Below are 24,151 nucleotides of genomic sequence, written 5' to 3' on the forward strand. Positions count from 1 at the left end.
GGCATTGTATTTTTTCAGGGGGGCACATTTTTTTCAAAAAGCCTTTTATTTGCTTCAAATTGAACAGCGGCTCTATGGCGACTCCAGTGCCGAGAAACAACAATCTGTCAATAAAATCCCAAAATCTAAACAAACAAACAAACAAAAAACAATAGTGCAGTGCTTTGTTCATTCAATTAAATTAAAAGTCAAATATATGCAAAAACACATGCAGTGAAAAACATAAGCACTGATGTCAGAACACTGACTGAAGTAAACATTCATGCTAGGAGGGTTAACTACAACAGCTAGGGAGTACAAGGAGCAGAACAGAGAACTGTTCTGCCTGCAAGAAACCTAAGTTTGTGCATGTGAGGGAGGAGGTGTGGTGAGCAGAAAGAGGTTTACTCCACTTTTAGTAGAGTGGCAGACGGCGTTTGTGTTTACTCCAGTGTTGACTTCAACGCTTACGTTTCCAACTGAAATGAATGGTGCTGCTTCCTGTCCATTCTCATGTACTCCAGTGTCACTTGTTGTCCTCTTATTTGTTTGGAAATAAGTCCGAATATCCATGCCACACGAACAACGGTGAGCGTAGCTGTTTCTCAAGTATGAACTTTAGTCAGTGACCCGCCCCCCTCCAACTGTAATTGGCTAGAACGTTGCCTTCCTTCACTGATTGGTTGAATTGTATGACTGACAAACTGAGATAGGAAAAATAGAAAGATGGTCACTCAGAGGTGAAAACAAAACAAAACAAAAAAAAAACATATACGGCTTCCAGTCCAGTCAGGGGGGGCATAGCTGACTCTGTGGGGGGGCACTGCCCGCCAATGCCCGCCCATGCCGCCGGGTCTGCCTGCAGAGACTTCTCTCTGGACCAGAACATCTCGGATGGAGGCCACTGGCTTGCGCTCTGCTCCGGAGGAGGGGTAATCTAGACCTGGACCAGTCACTGTTTTTAATGAACCCCAAAAGACTGTTTTTACAGAATCTGCCATCCTTTTATCGCATACTTTTTAAAGGACTCTGATTTTAAAAACCCAGCAGCAAGAGGACACTTCTCTGCACTGGCTCCTGAAAGAGCCTCTGGAGCACACCTGGATGTGACGAGTGGCATCAGTTCATCCATGGACAGAAATCTTTGCTCAAATGGGGCGTGTGCTCTTTTCCCCGTTTTCTGTATCTTTTCTCTTGTTTTTCGGGCTATGTTCATACTTTTGACTCTTCACTGTTAATCACTGTGATTTGTGTGCCGCTCTGGGCGGCGGGTGAGGGGGGTTATGGCGTCCCGCCTCCTGGCAGAGACGCCTGCTCTGTCCCGCGCTAATGGCTTTAGGTGCGTCCCACCAGCAGAAGCGAGTATAAGACGTGCTTATAGCAGTAGGAGAACAAGTAGGAACTGAGCAAATATATTCTGCATCACGTATGAATAGAGCTGTGGTGGTGTTCATTAAAGATGAGCGTTTAGTGAACAGATTGGTGGAAACGGGATCTGGGTAGCGGACACTTTTGTTCCAGTCTCTCCGTTGACCACACTGGCAACCAGAGTCACCATCTCCAATGTCCCGTCTTTCCTTCCTAATGACTTAATCAGTAAAGAACTGATCTGTTTTGGTAAGTTTGCCAGTGAGATGATCGAGGTGCCTCTTGGCTGTAAGACAGAGGAGCTTAAAAGCGCACTGTCGTTTCACCGCCAGGTTTATATGTTTTTAAACAGTCCGGACAGGACGCTGGATGTCTCGTTCCGTGTGTCTGACGGAGCGCTTTCGTACATGTTATATGCTAGCACTGACAGTTTGAGGTGTTTTGAGTGTAGAAGTGTTGGACACAAGCGGCTGGTGTGTCCACTTAAAGAGCGCAGGTACGCCCCGGAAAACCGGGCGCTAGAAAAAGCCGGGACCGGTGAGATCGTGGTGCGACCTGACGTGAATCCAGGAGAAGGTACGTCTGCAGCAGCTGGCCCGGGGGCGGATCAGGGTGAGGAGGTGAGTGTGAGGTCGGAGGACAGGGTGTCGGGGGAGGAGACTGTGCTGCAGGCTGAGCTGCAGGTCAGGCAGGTAGAAGGGGAGGCAGGTAATGAGGTGAGTGCTGAGCTGCAGGCTGAGGGCAGCGGGGGAACTGAGCAGGGGTCTGCAGCACTAGCTGTGTCTCAGTTAGAATCAGTGTTTTCAGCAGCAGTGGTGGAGGAAGGAGATGACAGGATTTCAGAATTTTCAGATGTTGGCAGTGGTCAGTTCGACTGTGAAATGTTGTATACTGTGGATCAGATTAACTAATTTTTGGATTAGACTAAAGGGAAAACCATTAATGTGAGTGATTATTTCCCTGATCTGGATAAATTTGTTTGTTCAGTGTTGAAAGCGCAGAAAAGCGTTGGTTATGAGGTTCTTCCCAAGACGAAGCGTTATCGGTTAAAAAATCACGTAACTAGAATTAGGAAGGCAAAATCTGCGAAGGCTGGTGTAAAGTCCCACTCTGGGGTTAAAAATAAATAAGCACAGTGCACAAGGTCAGAGGTCCTTTCTTGTATGCTTTGTCTTTTTGTTTATTTACTGTCTCTTCTCTTTCTTTTTCGAGAGCATGGAAATCCTTAGGGTGGGCTCCTTAAATGTAAATGGGTTTAGGGATAAAAATAAACAATCACTTTTTTCTGAACTTTTCAGTCTGAAAAAGTTAAATGTGTGTTTTGTGCAGGAGACTCATAAGGATTTTGTTTCTGATTGGGGTCTGTGGTGGAAGGGAGAGTATATTTTCAGTCACCTCTCAAATGTTAGTGGTGGGGTTGGTATGATTTTTTCCCAATCTACTAGAGTGACTATTCTGTCTAAAACAGAAGTGATAGCGGGCCTTTTACTGGTAGTTAGAGCTAAGGTGAATGTACATGAGCTTGTACTTATAAATGTATATTCTCCTAAGGTTCTGATAGAATTGAGCTGTTTAATAAGCTGCAGCAGTCTCTACAGTCCTTCTCTTGTAAGGACACTGTTATAATGGGGGGTGATTGGAACTGGATTTTGTTAAAGATAGGAATGGGGAAGAGCATCACCCCCGGTCAGCTGATGTTTTGGCTAAAGTAGTTTCATCATTTGGTATGATAGATACCAGGCTGGAAAAACACCCTACAGTTAAATGTTATACGAGGTTGAAAGTCTTTAATGGGGGGGGGGGGGGGGGGGGGTTCTGCACGTTTGGACAGATTTTATATTTCTCAGAATGTGAGAAACAGAATCAGTCAGTCTAATATTCAGCCTACCTCCTTCTCAGACCATCATATATGTACTGTTGATTTTCATGTTGATTCTCATGCTGCTAAAAGCTGTATGTGGTATTTAAATAAGAGTTTGTTATCATATAAACTTTATAAACTTTAACATATAAAATTTATGTGTGTTTTAAGTTATTTTGGAGAGAGTGAGTTTTACAGAAAGATAGGTTTAAGACTATTATGCAGTGGTGGGAAGTGGGGAAGACCCAAAGAAAACAGCTTTGTGAAAATTCCACAGCTTTTTCTACAACTAAAATAAGAATGGCTGTTCAGGTGTTGGAACAGAAGATTATGAAAATGTATGATCAAATTATAAATCAAAAGGTTTCTGATTTACAAAGAGTGCTGTTTAAACTTTTACAGAACCTGAGTGGTATATTAAATGAAAAGGCAAAGGGGGATTTGGTGAGAGCCAGATTTGTATCTGTGCATAAAATGGATGCCTTTTTTTATTTGGAACGGTCAACTTCGCAGCACAAATCTCTGGTGTCTTTAAGGAAAGCTGATGGGACAATCACCTCACTCTCTCACTCGCTCTATCTCTCCCTCTTTCTCTCACTCGCTCTATCTCTCACTCTCACTCGCTCTATCTCTCCCTCTCACTCTCTCACTCGCTCTATCTCTCCCTCTTTCTCTCACTCGCTCTATCTCTCACTCTCACTCGCTCTATCTCTCCCTCTCACTCTCTCACTCGCTCTATCTCTCCCTCTTTCTCTCACTCGCTCTATCTCTCCCTCTCACTCTCTCACTCGCTCTATCTCTCCCTCTTTCTCTCACTCGCTCTATCTCTCACTCTCACTCGCTCTATCTCTCCCTCTCACTCTCTCACTCGCTCTATCTCTCCCTCTTTCTCTCACTCGCTCTATCTCTCACTCTCACTCGCTCTATCTCTCCCTCTCACTCTCTCACTCGCTCTATCTCTCCCTCTATCTCTCACTCGCTCTATCTCTCCCTCTCACTCTCTCACTCGCTCTCTCTCTCCCTCTTTCTCTCACTTGCTCTATCTCTCCCTCTCACTCGCTCTATCTCTCCATCTTTCTCTCACTCGCTCTATCTCTCCCTCTCACTCTCTCACTCGCTCTATCTCTCCCTCTCACTCGCTCTATCTCTCCATCTTTCTCTCACTCGCTCTATCTCTCCCTCTCACTCTCTCTATCTCTCCCTCTCACTCACTCTATCTCTCCATCTTTCTCTCACTCGCTCTATCTCTCCCTCTCACTCTCTCACTCGCTCTATCTCTCCCTCTCACTCACTCTATCTCTCCGTCTTTCTCTCACTCGCTCTCTCTCTCCCTCTTTCTCTCACTTGCTCTATCTCTCCCTCTCACTCGCTCTATCTCTCCATCTTTCTCTCACTCGCTCTATCTCTCCCTCTCACTCTCTCACTCGCTCTATCTCTCCCTCTCACTCACTCTATCTCTCCATCTTTCTCTCACTCGCTCTATCTCTCCCTCTCACTCTCTCACTCGCTCTATCTCTCCATCTCACTCGCTCTATCTCTCCCTCTTTCTCTCACTCGCTCTATCTCTCCGTCTCACTCGCTCTATCTCTCCCTCTTTCTCTCACTCGCTCTATCTCTCCCTCTTTCTCTCACTCGCTCTATCTCTCCGTCTTTCTCTCACTCGCTCTATCTCTATCTCTCTCTCTCCCTCGCTCTATCTCTCCGACTTTCTCTCACTCGCTCTATCTCTCCGACTTTCTCTCACTCGCTCTATCTCTCTCTCTCCCTCGCTCTATCTCTCCGACTTTCTCTCACTCGCTCTATCTCTCCCTCTTTCTCTCACTCGCTCTATCTCTCCGACTTTCTCTCACTCGCTCTATCTCTCCCTCTTTCTCTCACTCGCTCTATCTCTCCGTCTTTCTCTCACTCGCTCTATCTCTCCCTCTTTCTCTCACTCGCTCTATCTCTCCCTCTCACTCGCTCTCTCTCCCTCGCTCTATCTCTCCGACTTTCTCTCACTCGCCCCATCTCTCCCTCTTTCTCTCACTCGCTCTATCTCTCCGTCTTTCTCTCACTCGCTCTATCTCTCCCTCTTTCTCTCACTCGCTCTATCTCTCCCTCTCACTCGCTCTCTCTCCCTCGCTCTATCTCTCCGACTTTCTCTCACTCGCTCTATCTCTCAGTCTTTCTCTCACTCGCTCTATCTCTCCCTCTTTCTCTCACTCGCTCTATCTCTCCGTCTTTCTCTCACTCGCTCTATCTCTCCCTCTTTCTCTCACTCGCTCTATCTCTCCGTCTTTCTCTCACTCGCTCTATCTCTCCCTCTTTCTCTCACACGCTCTATCTCTCCCTCTCACTCGCTCTATCTCTCCGTCTTTCTCTCACTCGCTCTCTCTCCCTCTCACTCGCTCTATCTCTCCCTCTTTCTCTCACTTGCTCTATCTCTCCCTCTCACTCTCTCACTCGCTCTATCTCTCCCTCTTTCTCTCACACGCTCTATCTCTCCCTCTCACTCGCTCTATCTCTCCGTCTTTCTCTCACTCGCTCTCTCTCCCTCTCACTCTCTCACTCGCTCTATCTCTCCGTCTTTCTCTCACTCGCTCTATCTCTCCCTCTCACTCTCTCACTCGCTCTATCTCTCCGTCTTTCTCTCACTCGCTCTATCTCTCACTCTCACTCGCTCTATCTCTCCCTCTCACTCTCTCACTCGCTCTATCTCTCCGTCTTTCTCTCACTTGCTCTATCTCTCCGTCTTTCTCTCACTCGCTCTATCCCTCCCTCTTTCTCTCACTCGCTCTATCTCTCCCTCTCACTCGCTCTATCTCTCCCTCTTTCTCTCACTCGATCTCACTCTCTCACTCGCTCTATCTCTCCGTCTTTCTCTCACTCGCTCTATCTCTCCGTCTTTCTCTCACTTGCTCTATCTCTCCCTCTTTCTCTCACTCAGTCTATCTCTCCCTCTTTCTCTCACTCGCTCTATCTCTCCCTCTTTCTCTCACTCAGTCTATCTCTCCCTCTTTCTCTCACTCGCTCTATCTCTCCCTCTCACTTTCTCACTCGCTCTATCTCTCCCTCTTTCTCTCACTCAGTCTATCTCTCCCTCTTTCTCTCACTCGCTCTATCTCTCCCTCTTTCTCTCACTCGCTCTATCTCTCCCTCTTTCTCTCACTCAGTCTATCTCTCCCTCTTTCTCTCACTCGCTCTATCTCTCCCTCTTTCTCTCACTCGCTCTATCTCTCCCTCTTTCTCTCACTCAGTCTATCTCTCCCTCTTTCTCTCACTCGCTCTCTCTCTCTCTCTCTCTCTCTCTGAGTGGGCGGAGCGTTTGCGAGTGTGAGAGCGCGTGTGGACCGTTTGGTCCGCTCGTGTTATTTTTTCTTTATTTTCTTTTCTTTTTTCACTTTTTTTGGTTGTTAGGTTTAGTTTAAGTTGTTTATAGTTTAGTTTCAGTTTCGTTAGTGGGTTTAGGGGTGTAGGGAGGGTGTTTAGGGGGTAAGGGGGTTTGGGGTTGGCGTCTCTATTGTTTAGACGCCATGGCGGCCGGGGAGAAAGTGGCGTGTGATTATGAGCGGTTGAGCCGCAAACACGCAGTCAAGGTTCCCACTAGCGTGGACATTTCTGTGGAGGAGTGTACCTTAGCTATTGGAGAAGTTGTAGGATGTGAAAATGTGCTGTCTGCGTCCAGAATGAACGGCTCAGTTGTGCTGTTTTTAACTGACGTGGATAAAGTAGCTGAGGTGGTGGGTCAGGGAATCACTCTTAACGGCAGTTTTTATAAGGCTCTTCCACTCGTCACCCCTTCTAAACGAGTCACCCTGTCCAACGTGCCGCCGTTTATTAAAGACGACGTGCTGACCCGCGAGCTGTCCAGGTTTGGGCAGGTAGTATCACCTGTTAAAAAGGTTCCTCTCGGCTGCCGATCTCCGCTCCTAAAGCACGTCGTATCCTTCAGACGTCATGTTTTAATGATTCTGAAGGATAACGCTGACGACCTTAACGTTACTTTTAAATTCCGCGTGGACAATTTTGATTACACCGTTTTTGCCACCACGGAGTCTATGAAATGTTTCGGTTGCGGGAAAGAGGGCCACCTGGTGCGCTCGTGCCCGGAGAAGCGGGTCGCCCCGCTGCTGCGCGCTGAGGTCGCCAGCACGGCGGACGCTGAGGGCGGAGAGGAGCGTGCCGAGAATTCCGCGCCGGAGCCCGGGTCTGACGGCGAGACGGGAGCTGCGGGGAGTGACGGAGGTAAGGAGAGCGTTGGGGCTGGGGACAGTGTAACTCTGGAGGCTGATAGCGAACAGGTAACTGAAGCTGTGGATACTGTAAATGATTCTGATGAGGTTAATGTAGTGCTTGGTGACGGTGGGGAAGACACCGCGGGGGCGGCCGAGGTTCAGGGGGAGCAGGCGGCGCTCGGCGACTCGGCTGAACCCGTGGTTAAACCCCCCGTTACCAAGGGAAAAAAAAGGCTGCAGGGTCAGTACCAGACCCGCAGCGCTAAAAAGAGCTCAGCCTCCAGAGTTCAACCTGAGGACGGAGCGGCAGCTAACGCTGAATCCTCAGACTCCAACATCTCCCCATCTTCACAGCCCTGTGGCTCCCGTAACATTTATACGTTGAAAATGATCAGGGACTTTTTAACTTCTACGAAACATGCTAAAGGGGTGCGAGTGGAAGAGTATTTCCCTGATCGCCAAGGTTTTATTCAGTCAGTCTATTTTATTAAGAGCACGCAGGGGGAGGAGGGGTTCACCGAACAGGAGTGGTGGAGGTTAAAGAGTAAAGTTTCAGCGCTACAACAGCAGATAAATGATGATTCTGATTTGGTCTAGGCTTTTCTGCAGAGCTTTGCTCTATGCTTTGTTTGCTGTGTTTTTAAGCTCTCTTTTTAACATGTGTGATTTTAAAATGGCAACATTAAATATTAATGGAGCCAGAGATCCTTTCAAGAGAGCTCAGCTGTTTGAGCTGATAAATTTTAAACAAATTGATGTTATGTTTTTACAAGAAACGCACAGTGATGAGCAAAGTTCTGCAGATTGGCTGAGAGAGTTTGATGGGCAAGGCTTCTTTAGTCATAAAAGCTCTTTATCTGCTGGTGTAGCTGTACTGTTCTCTAGGAGGTGGACCCCTCAGTCTGTTGAGGTTGAGGAGGTGGTAGCAGGGAGGTTTTTAAAAGTTCGTGCTGTTTTTAGTCATTGTGTTTTTATTTTTTTATGTGTTTATGCTCCTGTATTGGGGGTTGATAGGATGCTGTTTTTAAACACACTTTGTGAAGCCCTGGATAGATGCAGGAAGGAAGAATATGTGTTTTTAGCGGGTGATTTTAACTGTACAGAGTCCAGCACAGACAGAAATCACTTTGAGCCACATCCTGCATCACGGAGGAAGCTCACACAGCTCCTTAAAAAACACGAGCTCAGTGATGTATGGAAAATCTTACATAAGGGTCAGACCCAGTACACATGGGCACATGCCAGGGAAAACTTTTTATCTCTAGCAAGGCTTGACAGATTTTATTGTTTTAAACATCATCTTAATGTTTTTAGAACTTGCCAAATCTCACCAGTTGCTTTTTCAGACCACAGTGTAGTTCAGTGCACTGTTGGAATTGCAAATGTTAAACCTAAAAGCGCCTACTGGCATTTTAATACAACCCTTTTAGATGATATACATTTTAGAGACGCTTTTACTTTTTTTTGGAATAATTTTCGTTTAACTAAAGCATCTTTTAGCACTTTGCAGCACTGGTGGGATTTTGGTAAAGTCCAGATTTCACAGCTATGTCAGCAGTATACTCGCAGTGTCACAAAAGACATTACCCGGTCTATGAAAAGTCTTGAGATAGAAATAGTGGAACTTCAACATTTGTCAGAATCCACAGGAAATCGAGAGCATTTTGAAGCTCTCAAAACTAAAAAAGTTGCACTAGCAGACCTGGTTGGTGTAAAAGCACAGGGGGCTCTGGTTAGGTCTCGGTTCCAGAAGATGACACAGATGGACGTTCCGTCCAAGTTCTTCTTCAGCCTGGAACGCAAGAACGGTCAGAGCCGGTGTATGCATGCCCTGCGGGCTGAGTCTGGCGAATTACTGACAGACCCCGCAGGGATTCACCGGCGGGCCGTTCGTTTTTACACCGAGCTGTACAGCACCGAGTACAGAGAGCAGCCCGAGCTTGAGCGGGTCTTCCTCGACGGTCTGCCGCAGCTCCCAGAGGACTCTCTCCAGGGCCTTGAGAGGCCGCTGTCCCTGGTCGAGCTGGGCGACGCGCTGCAGGGTGTGGAGTGTGGGAAGACACCGGGTATTGATGGACTTCCAGCTGAGTTCTACAAGTCCTTTTGGTCAGTGATTGGCGAGGACATGCTGGAAGTCCTCAACAACAGCCTGTCTAGGGGAAGGCTGCCATCGAGCTGCAGGAGAGCAGTCCTCACACTCCTACCCAAAAAAGGTGATCTGCAGGAGATCAAAAACTGGAGACCCGTCTCACTGCTCTGCTGTGACTATAAGCTGCTCTCTAAGGTGCTGGCAGCCAGGCTGGGGAAGGTTATTGGTCGGATCGTCCACCCTGACCAGACCTACTGCGTTCCAAACAGGTCCATTTTTGATAATATATCATTAATTCGTGATGTTCTGGACGTCTCAAGTCTATTGGGTTTAGATACTGGTCTGATTTCTATAGATCAGGAAAAGGCATTTGACAGGGTTGAACATGAGTATCTCTGGAAGGTCCTAGCAGCCTTTGGGTTCCCCCCTCGTCTTATAGCCATGATCAGGGTCTTGTATTGCGATGCTGAGAGTATTTTAAAGGTTAACGGCGGTTTAAGCTCTCCTTTTAAAGCCCAGAGGGGGATAAGGCAAGGCTGCTGTTTATCCGGCATGCTTTATTCTCTGGCCATAGAGCCTTTTTTAAATAGGTTGAGATGCACCCTCTCTGGTTTTAATGTACCCCACTGTGATTTTAAGATTTTACTGTCTGCTTATGCTGATGATGTCATTTTAACTCTGCAATGTCAACAAGATATTGATAATCTAATCAGCATTGTGGGTGACTTTGGGATGATTTCATCTGCGAAAATTAACTGGGCAAAAAGTGAGGCTTTGTTGGTGGGGAAATGGCTGGGTGGGACACCTTGTTTACCTCAGGGGTTGATTTGGGTGAGGAATGGTTTTAAATACCTGGGTGTGTTTTTAGGGGATGAGCAGATGAAACAAAAGAACTGGGAAGGGCTGCTTGAAAAGGTTAAAGGGCGTCTTAGCAGGTGGACCTGGCTGCTACCTCACCTGTCCTACAGAGGGCGGGTTTTAATTTGTAATAACCTTGCAGCTTCTTCCCTCTGGCATAGGCTGGTGTGTCTAGACCCCCCTCCAGGCCTTCTGTCCAGCATCCAAGCCGCTCTGGTGGACTTCTTCTGGAACAAGCTGCACTGGATTCCACAGAGTGTGCTGTTCCTGCCCAAAGATGAAGGAGGACAAGGCCTGATCCACCTGGCGAGCAGAGTTGCAGCCTTCCGCCTCCAGTTCCTGCAGAGACTTCTCTCTGGACCAGAACACCTCGGATGGAGGCCACTGGCTTGCGCTCTGCTCCGGAGGGGGGGTAATCTAGACCTGGACCTACATCTATTTTTAATGAACCCCAAAAGACTGTTTTTACGAAATATGCCATCTTTTTATCATGGACTTTTTAAAGTACTCTGTTTTTTTAAAACCCAACAGCAAGAGGACACATCTCTGCACTGGCTCCTGAAGGAGCCACTGATTAAAGGAGCACGCCTGGATGTGACAAGTGACATCAGTCCATCCATGGACAGGACTTTGTGCTCTAAAGGTCTAAAGACTCTGGGGGACTTAGTGGAGCTTGCAGGGCCCGATCTGGACAAAGTGGGCCCTGTAGCTGAATGCCTGGGCATCAGGTCTGCTCGTCTTGCAGCTCAGCTTCTGCAGAAATGGAGATGTGCACTAACAGAGGCTGAGCGTGCACTGCTCAAAGACTGTAGCATGAACCGTGATGGAGAAGATGCGCTCTACCCAAATCTGACCCTCACACCTGACTTTGGGGGTTATGAGGGTCAATTACTACAGGCTGCAGACACTGAGACTCTGTTTTTAAACGAAACTTCTGGGAAGTGCTTTTATAAAACTTGTGTAAAGGTTTTAAACAGAACAAAACTCAACTCTAGGGTTGACACCCCATGGCGTGCTAGACTGGTTTTAAATGATGATTTTAAACCTGCATGGAGAGCTTTTTATAAACCACCGTTAACCAAGACCTATGGTGACTTACAGTGGAGGGTTGTACACTGTATAATGGCTGTGAATGCTTTTATTTCGGTTTTAAACCCAGATGTGTCTCAAAACTGTCCATGCTGTGGTGAGAGGGAGACAGTCTTTCATTGTTTTATGGAGTGTCATAGACTAACCCCACTGTTTCAGCTTTTAGAGTTTGTTTTTAATTGTTTTAGTGTTGTTTTTACTAAACCAGTTTTTATCCTTGGCTTCAAGTACTCTCGCTCAAGAAAAACACAATGCCAACTGCTCAATTTTATTCTGGGGACAGGCAAAATGGCGATCTGGGTAAGCAGGAAAAGCATTGTAGAGGGTCTCAGTGACAGTGATGCTGTTGCTGTTTTTAAAAGACTGGTGAAAACAAGGATTTTAATTGATTTTAAGTATTACTCCACCATGAGGAACATAGACAGTTTTGAGAACATGTGGTGTTTTATGGACATTTTATGCTCAGTAAAAAATGAAGAACTTCTTTTTGCAGAGTTTTTAACCTGAGCTGTGTCTGTTTTTTAACTTTAAAACACATTTTGTCTTAAACGTTCTTGTTCTTTTGTTTTATTGTTTTTTTTTTATTATTTTTTATTTTATTTTTTGTTTGTTTTTAGCACTGAAATCAGATTGACTGATGTTTAACTTTAAATAATGTTTCAATAAAGTTGTTGCTAAATTCTAAAAATTCTCCCTCTATCTCTCACTCGCTCTATCTCTCCCTCTTTCTCTCACTCGCTCTATCTCTCCCTCTTTCTCTCACTCGCTCTATCTCTCACTCTCACTCGCTCTATCTCTCCCTCTTTCTCTCACTCGCTCTATCTCTCACTCTCACTCGCTCTATCTCTCCCTCTTTCTCTCACTCGCTCTATCTCTCACTCTCACTCTCTCACTCGCTCTATCTCTCCCTCTTTCTCTCTCTCTCTCTCTCTCTCTCTCTCTCTGCGCATGCGTGGCGTTTGTGGAGCGTGTGGAGCGAGTGTGTGTGTGAGAGCGACTGTTTCCCTTTCTTTTGTGTTTATTTTTGTTTTTCTTTGGTTATTTGGGGTTTAGTTTAGGTTTTTGGGTGTAAGGGGGGGTAGTGAGCACAGGACTGGGCGGGTGGGGGCAGTGGGGTAGGGAGTTTTGTGGGGTTTAGCGGGGGTGGACGCCGGCGTGCAGCATGGCGGGGGTGGCGGGTGCAGGTGTAGGTGTAGGTGGGAAGTTTGACGGGCTTTCTCGCCGGCATGGCGTTAAAGTGCCGGTCGGGGTTGATTTTTCGGTTGAGGAGGTCAGTTTAAAGGTGGGGGCTGTTGTGGGGTATGACTCCATTTTTTCAGCCTCCCGAATGAACAGTGCCGTTGTTTTATTTTTGGACAGTGTTGAAAAGGTGAATCAGCTGGTGGTGTCGGGGATTTCACTGAAAGGCACACACATCACTGTGTTTCCCCTGGTTAAACCAACCAAGAAAGTTATTCTGAGCAACGTCCCTCCTTTTATTAGTGATTCTGTTCTGACCCGCGAGCTGTCCCGGCATGGCCAAGTAATGTCGGGGATAATTAAGGTTCCCTTAGGCTGTAAATCTCATCTCCTCAAACACGTCGTTTCTTTTAGGAGAAGGGTTTTTATGGTTTTAAATGACAATGCTGAGGAATTAAATCTGGCTCTCAGATTCAAGATAGACGGCTTTGATTATGTTGTGTTTGCTACTACTGAGACCATGAAGTGTTTCGGTTGCGGGGCTGAGGGGCACATGGTGCGTAGCTGCCCGGAGCGGGCAGGGGGGGCTCGGGCTGAGTCTGCCGCTGCTGACGCTGCGCAGCCCGCGGTGAGCCGGGCGGAGGTTCTGTCGGCCACGGAGCGGGAGGAGGCTGAGGCGGAGGAGGAGGCGGATAAGGTGGATAAGGTGGATGAGGCGGACGTTGCTGCCGCGGAGATCGGCGACACGGTAACGCTCTCTGATTCCCAAAACAGTGTAAACAGTTTTAATGCTGACGAAATGGAGTGCGGAACGAGTCAGGCGCGAGAAAAAGAGCCCGTGTTTAAACGGCCGGCTCAGAAGGAAACCTCCGGCCGCCAGGCTAAAAAATCTAAAGTATCTAAAAGCCCAAAACCCAGTGTGTCCTCTCAGCCCCGGGCTGAAACCGGTTCAGCGAGTGAGTCGGAGGATTCTGCTGCGGAGTGCGCGCGCGGATCCTCCGACTCACCGCGCTCTGATAACCGCACTCTCGGTAGTTGCAAATACACTCCTGATCAGGTGCATAAATTCTTAAATGAAACTAAAGGTAAACGAAATGTAAAAGTAGAGGATTTTTTCCCTGATCTGGAGATGTTTTTAAAGTGTTCTAAAGTTTTAACGAGGAGTGAGGAGGAGGGGGGATAGGAGAGCCAGATGTGCACAGGTTGCGTAAACACGTTACAGCTGTAAGGAAACTACTTGGCCATCCCGATGACGACTCAAAGGTATGAACTGCTCTTTTTCTCCGTCTCTGTTCTGTTTTTTAGCTTTGCTTTGTTTTTATTAATGAGTGATTTTAAAGTAGCCTCTTTTAATGTTAACGGAGCACGAGACGTGAGAAAAAGAGCAGTTCTCTTTGAACTTTTAAAAACTAAGCGAGTGGACGTTGCTCTGGTTCAAGAGACTCACAGTGATGGGGTGAACGCGGTGGACTGGCAGAGGGAGTGGGGGGGGGAGGTGTGTCTTTCACATGGAACCTCTAACTCCAGCGGTGTTGCTGTCCTTTTCTCACCTTTTTTTAAGCCCCAGTCCTGTGTGTCTGAAGAGGTAGTTGGGGGTCGTCTTTTAAAAGTAACTGTAAAATTTGAGCTTTTTTATTTGATTTTTATTTGTATTTATTCGCCAGTAATACCAAGAGACAGGTGTGTTTTTTTAGAAAAACTCTCTGCTACAGTGGCACAGTGTGATACACAACACTTTTTATTTATTGGGGGTGATTTTAACTGTACAGGTGATGTTTTAGATCGAAACCACTTTGAACCTGATCCAGCTTCCAGGCGCATCCTTAATAATTTTATTGAAACTCATGACTTGGCTGATGTGTGGCGCTCCAAACATAAGACTGCCCGACAATATACTTGGGCGCACACTAGGGATGGTTTTATTTCTATGGCTAGATTGGATAGGTTTTATTGTTTTAGACATCATTTGCAGATTTTTAAGGAGTGTTTTATCACCCCGGTTGGTTTTTCGGATCACAGTATGGTGTCAGGTAGAGTTTTTATTAATCATGTAAAACCTAAGAGCGCTTACTGGCATTTTAACACAAGTCTTTTACATGATCTTAATTTTAGACGTTGTTTTACTTTTTTTTGGGGCACTTGGAGGTCTAAAAAAGTTGATTTTATTTCTGTACAACAATGGTGGGATGTTGGCAAAATACAAATCCAGCAATTCTGTAAGCAGTACACTCTCAATGTCACGAACAGCATAACACAATCTGTTACTGTTTTAGAGAAAGAGATATTGTTTTTACAGAGCACTGCAGAGGCTGGGGTGGACCAGGACCGCACCCAGACACTTAAGGGCAAGAAGGCTGCCCTAGCTGACCTGCTTGGCCTTCGGGCACAGGGTGCTCTGATCAGATCTCGTTTTCAGAACATCTCTGAAATGGATGCCCCGTCGCAGTTTTTCTTCAGTTTGGAGAAGAAGAATGGCCAGAGTAAGGTCATTCACTGTCTCCGTGCAGCCGATGGCAGGGAGCTCTCTGACCCATCAGAGGTCAGAGAGAGAGCTGTGGAGTTTTACTCGGAGCTCTATTCCCCTGAATGGATGGAGGACCAGTCGGCACAGCAGCGCTTTTTTGAAGGTTTGCCACAGGTGTCTCCTGCGGCCAATGAAGAGCTGGAGCAACCCGTGTCCATGCAGGAGCTGCATGGGGCACTTCAGGGCATGGCCAATGGGAAGGCTCCTGGGGTTGATGGTCTGCCTGTGGACTTCTATAAGTCTTTCTGGGAGGTGGTGGGGGAGGACCTGCTGGAAGTGCTAAATGGCAGTCTGGCTGGGGGGCAGTTACCCCTGAGCTGCAGAAGAGCGGTCCTTGCCCTGCTGCCGAAAAAAGGAGACCTCACGGACATCAAGAACTGGAGACCCGTGAGCTTGCTGTGTGCTGACTACAAAGTTCTCTCCAAAGTACTAGCAAACCGGCTGAAGGAGGTGATTGGGCAGGCCATACATACGGATCAGGCATACTGTGTTCCGGGTAGGTCAATTTTTGATAACATTTCTCTTATTAGAGATTTATTGGAAGTGTCTGGGTGGGGTCCCCGCTTTGGACTGGTCTCCCTGGACCAAGAAAAAGCTTTTGATCGGGTTGAGCATGAATATTTGTGGGATACTTTTAAAGCTTTTGGTTTTACATCGACTTTTATTTCCATGATAAAAGTGCTTTATACTGACATTGAGAGCGTACTGAAGGTCAATGGTGGCTTGTGTGCTCCTTTTAAAGTTGGGAGGGGTATTAGACAGGGCTGTTCCCTATCAGGAATGCTGTACTCTTTAGCAATTGAACCCATGCTTCACCGACTTAGAAAAGAGCTTTTAGGTGTTTTTATTCACTCTGAAATTCCACGCTTTTATCTATCAGCTTATGCCGATGATGTCGTTCTTGGCATCACAAGTAATCGAGATGTTGGAATTTTAACTGATATTATTAAAGATTTTAATAAAGTTTCGTCAGCAAAAGTGAACTGGGCTAAGAGTACGGGACTCCTGGTAGGGAACTGGGGAGGAGAGGAGCCAACCTTGCCAGAGGGTTTAAAATGGGCTAAAGATGGTTTTAAATATCTAGGGGTGTTTCTGGGTAGTGAAAATGTAGTTAAGAAGAACTGGGAGGGGGTTTTACAGGCTGTACAGAACAAACTAGACAAGTGGCGGTGGCTTTTACCCAGGATGTCTTTTAGGGGAAGAACACTTATTGTCAATAATCTTGTAGCGTCTTCCCTCTGGCATAGGTTGGCTGTTCTCGAACCCCCTCGAGGACTTTTAACTGGCATTCAAGTTTTAATTGTTAATTTTATGTGGGATAATCTTCACTGGGTCCAGCGTAGTGTTTTGTTTTTATCAAGGGATGAGGGCGGGCAGGGTCTTATTCATCTTGATAGCAGGAGGGCAACTTTTAGATTACAGTTTTTACAGAGATTTTTATTTGGTTCTTTTAACTCCCTTTGGAGACATTTGACTGGTTTTATTTTGCGTAGAGCGGGGGGGCTGGGTCTGGAAGAAACTGTGTTTTTATTACGAACTGATGAGTTTTTATGTGCCAGAATGTCTTCTTTTTATGCAAGTGTTTTTAGGGCCTGGCAATTATACTTGGTGGAGAGACAGGCCTCCAGTATGTCCATGTACTGGTTTCTTCAAGAGCCCGTGGTCCATGGAGCCCGCCTGGCCATCGCAGAAGGTTCCTTGTCCAAAAGACTGATGGAAGTGGGACTGGTTACTGTGGAGCATCTCCTAAAGACTGTTGGGACGACCCTGGATGGTGTGGAGGAACTGGCTCACAAGCTTGGAATACGGTCAGTCAGGGTCGTTTCTCAGATGCTCCACAGGTTTCGGGAGGCGCTGACAACAAAAGAAAGGAACCTTCTGGAAAAATGGACACCTGGGCAGGCGGAGCTTCAGAGGACGGACCCTTTTCCATGTCTTTGGGTCAGGCCCAATTTTAACATTTTAGACACACAGAGCCCTCTTTTATCGCTGGACGGACTAACAGACATGCGGTTTGACGGTCTACATGCCAAGGCCATGTACAGGGGGTGTGTGAAGGTGTTCCATCAAGACAAACTGGCCGGGCTGGTCGACACCCCCTGGAGGGCGCACTTTGGCCTTGGCTGTGACATCAGACCAGCATGGAGAGCATTGTACAAGCCACCATTGACCAAGTCCGCTGGAGACTTGCAGTGGAGAATCTTGCATGGAATTATCGCTGTGAATGCTTTTGTATCCATTTTAAACCCTGCAGTGACCTCTGAGTGCCCTTTTTGTTTTGAAAGGGAAACTGTTTTTCATTGTTTTACTCAGTGTACAAGACTGGCTTTACTGTTTAGGGTTTTAACCTCCCTTTTTACTTGTTTTAATGAATGTTTTACGCTGTCACTTTTTATTTTGGGTTTTCCATACTGCCAAAAGAGGAAAAAGAAATGTCACTTGTTGAATTTTATTTTGGGGCAGGCCAAGAGTGCAATTTATTTTAGTAGAAAGAAGAAAATAGACTCAGGCCAAGTTTGTGATGTTCTTTTACTTTTTCAACGGTTAATACAGGCCAGGGTGAGGGTTGATTTTATGTTTTATGATGCAATGAACGATCATGTTGGGTTTGAAAATGTGTGGGACTACGAAGGAGCTTTATGTAAAATTTTAAATGGTGAACTCATTTTTAATGAACTTTTAGCTTAAACCAACCTGTGTTTTTTATGTAACTGATGGTCTGTTTTAACTAATATTGTTAATAAAGTGTGGTTAAAACTCAACTCTCCCTCTTTCTCTCACTCGCTCTATCTCTCCCTCTTTCTCTCACTCGCTCTATCTCTCCCTCTTTCTCTCACTCGCTCTATCTCTCCCTCTTTCTCTCACTCGCTCTATCTCTCACTCTCACTCTCTCACTCGCTCTATCTCTCCCTCTTTCTCTCACTCACTCCATCTCTCCCTCTTTCTCTCACTCGCTCTATCTCTCCCTCTCACTCTCGCTCTATCTCTCCCTCTTTCTCTCACTCGCTCTATCTCTCCCTCTTTCTCTCACTCGCTCTATCTCTCACTCTCTCACTCGCTCTATCTCTCCCTCTTTCTCTCACTCGCTCTATCTCTCCCTCTTTCTCTCACTCGCTCTATCTCTCACTCTCACTCTCTCACTCGCTCTATCTCTCCCTCTTTCTCTCACTCACTCCATCTCTCCCTCTTTCTCTCACTCGCTCTATCTCTCCCTCTCACTCGCTCTATCTCTCAGTCTTTCTCTCACTCAGTCTATCTCTCCCTCTTTCTCTCACTCAGTCTATCTCTCCCTCTTTCTCTCACTCGCTCTATCTCTCCCTCTATCTCTCACTCGCTCTATCTCTCCCTCTTTCTCTCACTCGCTCTATCTCTCCCTCTTTCTCTCACTCGCTCTATCTCTCACTCGCTCTATCTCTCCCTCTTTCTCTCACTCGCTCTATCTCTCACTCTCACTCGCTCTATCTCTCCCTCTTTCTCTCACTCGCTCTATCTCTCACTCTCACTCTCTCACTCGCTCTATCTCTCCCTCTTTCTCTCACTCGCTCTATCTCTCCCTCTTTCTCTCACTCGCTCTATCTCTCACTCTCACTCTCGCTCTATCTCTCCCTCTTTCTCTCACTCGCTCTATCTCTCCCTCTTTCTCTCACTCGCTCTATCTCTCACTCTCACTCTCTCACTCGCTCTATCTCTCCCTCTTTCTCTCACTCGCTCTATCTCTCACTCTCACTCTCTCACTCAGGCTGTCTAACCCGTCTCTCTCTTATTCTCCTGAAATATTATGACCTAATCCACATTACACTGTTATTACTGCCCCCTCTCAGAAATAAAGGTAACTGCCAGCATATAAAAACACATATAACATAAAATACCATAATTCATTTTGAAGTCACTGACACAACTAATATAATTTATTTAAATTTTGTCACTGTAATGCTATAAAAAAATTAAATATTTGTGTTTTTTTTTTATATCGTATTGGTATAAAAAATGTTAGAACGATACCCAGCCCTCCTAGAGGTATAACTTTTGAACTGTTATACCCCTATTAGCTACTTCTGCACATGCAGCACTTTTATCAGGCTTTTCTATATAGGAGTTAAATATGGCTAAATAAGGAATCACACAAATCACATGATAAAAATGTTCAGAGCAGTCTAAAACAAGTTTGCCAAAAGTCCAAATGCTGATTATTTGATTTTATGTGTGACGTTTTCGATTCTTCCTGTCACTACCAAACTAAAAATACAAATAGTACACCTGTTTATTCCAGAACAATCATGGAACATTATGAGCAGTGTCCCATTACTCCCCTATTTGTTATTCTTTATATCCTTATAGATCTGTATAAGGAGATCTTTATTCCCACTTCAGGCCTGCAAAAAAAGGCAGAAGCTTCTCTGGGTTCTGAGAAGTACACTAAGGTCTGTATTATTCTGTTAAAAAACAGAAATGCATTAAATATATGGGCAAATAAAAAGTACGTATGTATGTAATATGTTGATTAAATAAAACAGTATAACAATGTTCTTGTTAAAGTAAGCGAATTTCTGCCCATGTTCTAAAATTCTATGTCTATATGATTAATTAAATTGTTTATAAATATAGTTCATCTAAAACAGTGAATAAAGTTGACAGTAAGCTGTCTGTGGTTGTGTGAACTGGCCTGAAGTGAAAGTAGAGCTGTGTGGTCAGTGTAGGAAGAGAAAGGAGGAAAAGAAATGAAAGCAGAGGAGGAGAACAGAGTGGTATCTATCCAACTCAAAGCTCCATATTAGTCCTGACAGACATTTCATTAGATATGCACCCAGCTCTCAACACCACCACTGGCTGATCTAATAAAGCGCACACGCACACACACACACACACACACACACACAAGCGCGCGCCCGCACACACGCACACACTCGCACACACACTTACTTTATTGACATGTTCTACTTGACACGGCTGACATAGACCACAATGCATTAAACACACACACAGTTTTAAGTAACCCTTTACAATATGAGTACCGTATTTTTCGGACTATAAGGCGCACTTAAAAACTTTTAATTTTCACAAAAATTGACAGTGCGTCTTATAATACGGTGCGCCTTTTGTATGGATTTTACTCGTCAGGTTGTAAGGAGCAGTAAACACACACTCCGTGCAGCGTTATAGAGAGTTTCAGTGCTATACAGAGTCCAGAGCCGTGCAGCTCCGAGGCTGAGCAGCAATAGCATTAGCTAGATGCTAACCGCTAAGCTAGCTAGCTTATTCACTGAGATCAGTATTATCTAAATTTTACTCGTCAGGTTGTAAGGAGCAGTAAACACACACTCCGTGCAGCGTTATACAGAGTTTCAGTGCTATACAGAGTCCAGAGCCGTGCAGCTCCGAGGCTGGAGCAGCAAATAGCATTAGCTAGCTTATTCACTGTTCAGAGATCAGTATTATCTCAATTTTACCCGTCAGGTGTAAGGAGCAGTAAACACACACTCCGTGCAGAGCAGCAATAGCATTAGCTAGATGCTAACCGCTTAGCTAGCTAGCTTTTTCACTGTTCAGAGATCAGTATTTTCTAAATTTAGCACTTTTAATACTGCTGGAGCAGTATTATTAGAGTTAGATGCTAATCGCTAAGCGTTCACCGTTCAGAGGTGAGTTATCGGCCTGTAAGTCTGTGCTGCTTTGCCTGGCTAGCATTAGCTAGATGCTAAGCGCTAACTCTCTGAGAGGTGAGTTTTATCAGCCTGTAATCTGCTTGTTTAGCGTGTTAAAACAAGCTACAGGGGACGAATCGCTAGCTAATATCTCACTGTCTTACCAGAACACGCAGGATTACTCAGTGTAACGCTGTCGTTTAAGTTTGGGTTAACTTTACTAGTTTAGGTGACTAGCTAGCGTGCTAGCGGATAGCTATGGTAACGCTGGTGCAGCAAGCCTTAGTGGACATCTGGAAATCTAAGCTTACTGTAAATAAACTGAAGCACGTTACTCACCCAAATAAACAGTTTTCAGGAGAGGAATCTGTGTAGATTAATATCCAGCACTCGTTTGACTTTGAAAGAGCTAGATTTATATATACTGAGACGCTCCACCGGCAAGCGACCACCCCCGGTGGGGGAAGGGAAACATGGCGCCACCCCTGTTCACTTTGATATAGGCACCCTTTCTAGTGTCACTTAACGCGCCTTATAATGCGATGCGCCCTATGTATGGAAAAATAGCAGAAAATAGGCGTTCTTTGATAGTGCGTCTTATAATACGGTGCGCCTTATAGTCCGAAAAATACGGTACATTATTTAACAGTATTTACTACAGAATGGACATTTAATAATCATTCAAAAATATAACTAATGTCTAATTATTATATACAACATTCTCAAGAATCACAATCAGTAATGTACAATAATGTCTTAACTAGTGTCAGTTAAGGATTAGTTGATCACCATTTAATAATGTTTAATACTGTCATAAGTACTGTGATTTCTGTGTAAAGTGTTGCTGAAAACACTTATTTTACAATCTTGCCCAGTTTTCTTAGCTCCCAGTCCTGTTAATACTTTTAATGTCCAATACTTCTGTGTTTAAAAAAAAAAGTCACTCAAAGAAACAAATGCTAGTTTGCTACTAAATCTATCATAAAATTACATTGTTTTTAGTGTGTGTATATTCTTCATCTTTTGTTCAGAGCTCATAGCATCCCTTTCTTCCAGGAAAGATCTGGACTACTGACTCGTCTGTGCACAATACCCTCTCCCACTGTTTGATATTCTACCCGAGATGCCTTCAAGCCCACTGAAGCTGCTGTTGCCTCTGGACATAGTTAACACAACGGTGCATTTACACTGCTCCGTCGCGACAACGCACATGCTCGCGCTGCCCTCCTCCAACTGGTCACATGTGGGCGTGTCTGCGACTGACGGAGGCGGCGCTTCCCATTGAAAATGAATGGGATCCGTCGCGACAACGCACAGCGACGGATCCCATTCATTTTCAATGGGAAGCGCCGCAGTGTAAATGCACTGTAACGCTTCTGCTTTGCACAGTTAATGTTTAAGTGGAAATAGTGAATGTAACTCTGTATTGTACAGACTGATATTAATAACATTTTGGATCATACTGATCCTGATGAGATCATACTGATCAGATCAGGTCATCAATTCTACACTAGACCAAGCACTGAGCTGATCGACCACATGTTCTCACATGATTGAGAACAAAATGTTTTATTTATTATTTATTTATTTATGAATGATTTATTGTTAGAAATAAAGGTACAGTAGGCACAGACTGGATCAGACTGTAAAGATGAAGACATATAAAGTATATAAAATTCAAAACACAAGAAGAGGTCATATTTCACCAGCACCAACCATAGTCATTTTGCTGCCATAGCAACTCCCTTTGAGTTAAACAGAGACTCCTATACTTTTCTTTCCTCCCTTTATCTCACAGCACAGCCCTCCCACTCACTCTCTTCCTGCAGCTCTCTCTCTCTCTCTCTCTCTCTCTCTCTCAACCTCCTTCTTCTCTTTTTCTGAGCAGTGAGTGTGGAAAACACATAACCAGAGGCATGCTGCCACTGATGTCATGGTTGTCAAGGCAACAGTGGTGCTGTGATTTGAGACTGGGTCATCATGGGTCATAGGTGGTACAAGCTAGAATCAGCTTTTCTTCTTCTGGATTAAGTCAAAAACAGACCTTGCCAGATGTTATCAAATGTTTACCGTTCGTATCCAAAGACAGCTATAGTCAAAATCGCAATAGATTTTAGTTATTGTTGATTCCAACAATCTGATTAAGAAGAGACAGAGAACTTCTGGTTTGGCTTCAATACCTCCAAGCTTTGCTCGTTAAATGAGTGTCTTATAAGTGCTTATAGATTCATATCTGCTCCTGGTTGCACCATGCTTTGGGTACAGAGATTTAACTCCAGCACAGGAGCCCTGGCACCTTCTGTCATGCAGTCTGAACCCTGGGAAAAATCTGGGGAACAGCACATTTGGAGCAGGTGCTCTCTAGTCACTGCTGTCATTTGTCTTTCAGCTAGCTGCCAGACATGTTTTTATTGCAAAAAATCAAACACTGACGGCATAGTGAACAGAAAGACAGAGACTATAGCGCAATATGCAAACCACTAAACACAATGACCATATTACAATTAGCAAAAAAATATATTAATAGAGCCAGATGAAACCAAGATGCAACAATGTACTAAACATGACTGCTTTAAATGTACCTACTGCTTTATTCCAAATACTGTGCTCCAGTTAAAAATGAGAGGAACTGAAGTATTTTAATTTCTACGCGGCAAAATGAAAATGCACGCATTTCCCTGGGATGTGTACTTTAATCTCGTCTGAATGACTGCATTTAAAATTTAAACTGTGGAGCAGAGGGTGAAATCAAGGAGAAAAGTTATAAATGTTGTTAATAATGTGTCAGTTGTGCTCTACTTTATACAGAAACAATATAACTTTAAAAACAGTAATGTAATCAGTCACACTGCATATGGTTGAAAATCAGCAAACCAGACAATGTACTATGGCTTTACCTGGATCATGTAGAGCTGAGCAATCCGGTACTCCTCCACGCTCAGAGGCATGGGAATACGGTATTCTTTGATTAGCATCCTGGAGAGCGTAGGAGAGCAATGCTTGATGAAGGAAATGGAGGATGATGAGGGAAGAGGCCAGGTGCATCAAATGTCCACCAAAGTCATCTTCGCCAAAACCTAAAAATAATACAAAGCAGAAAAAGCACTTTTATTAATAACAGTATGGTGTAACTTATTTTTAGTTTTGTACTGTGCCTAAATATTTTAAACCAATCCCTGATTATTGTTGATCTCTTAATCCACAAAACAAGGCTTGCATTGAGGCCAGATAAGCTTGTTAGTTAATCAATACTGTTCTGGAGTTGCAGTTACAGTTTTGTGAACTACAAGTAAATAAATAAAATAAAAGGCACCATAGTAAAAAGAGAAAGGATCAGTACTACAAACA

At 45.0% G+C, this 24,151-nt stretch overlaps 1 protein-coding gene across 10 annotated transcripts in view; it reads right to left on the reverse strand.

The window, feature by feature from the left end:
• LOC103031784 (membrane-associated phosphatidylinositol transfer protein 2) overlaps positions 1–24,151 on the reverse strand; it is a 99,399-nt gene that overhangs the window by 62,590 nt on the left and 12,658 nt on the right. For all 10 annotated transcript variants that reach the window (XM_049470857.1, XM_049470861.1, XM_049470856.1 and 7 more), the window contains exon 2: positions 23,701–23,880. In XM_049470857.1, coding sequence (XP_049326814.1) covers positions 23,701–23,778 — 78 coding nt within the window. In that variant the 5' untranslated portion in view covers positions 23,779–23,880. The remainder of the gene's footprint in view (positions 1–23,700; positions 23,881–24,151) is intronic.

The sequence above is a fragment of the Astyanax mexicanus genome, chromosome 22 (genome assembly GCF_023375975.1).
Source record: "Astyanax mexicanus isolate ESR-SI-001 chromosome 22, AstMex3_surface, whole genome shotgun sequence".
Lineage (NCBI taxonomy): Eukaryota > Metazoa > Chordata > Actinopteri > Characiformes > Acestrorhamphidae > Astyanax > Astyanax mexicanus.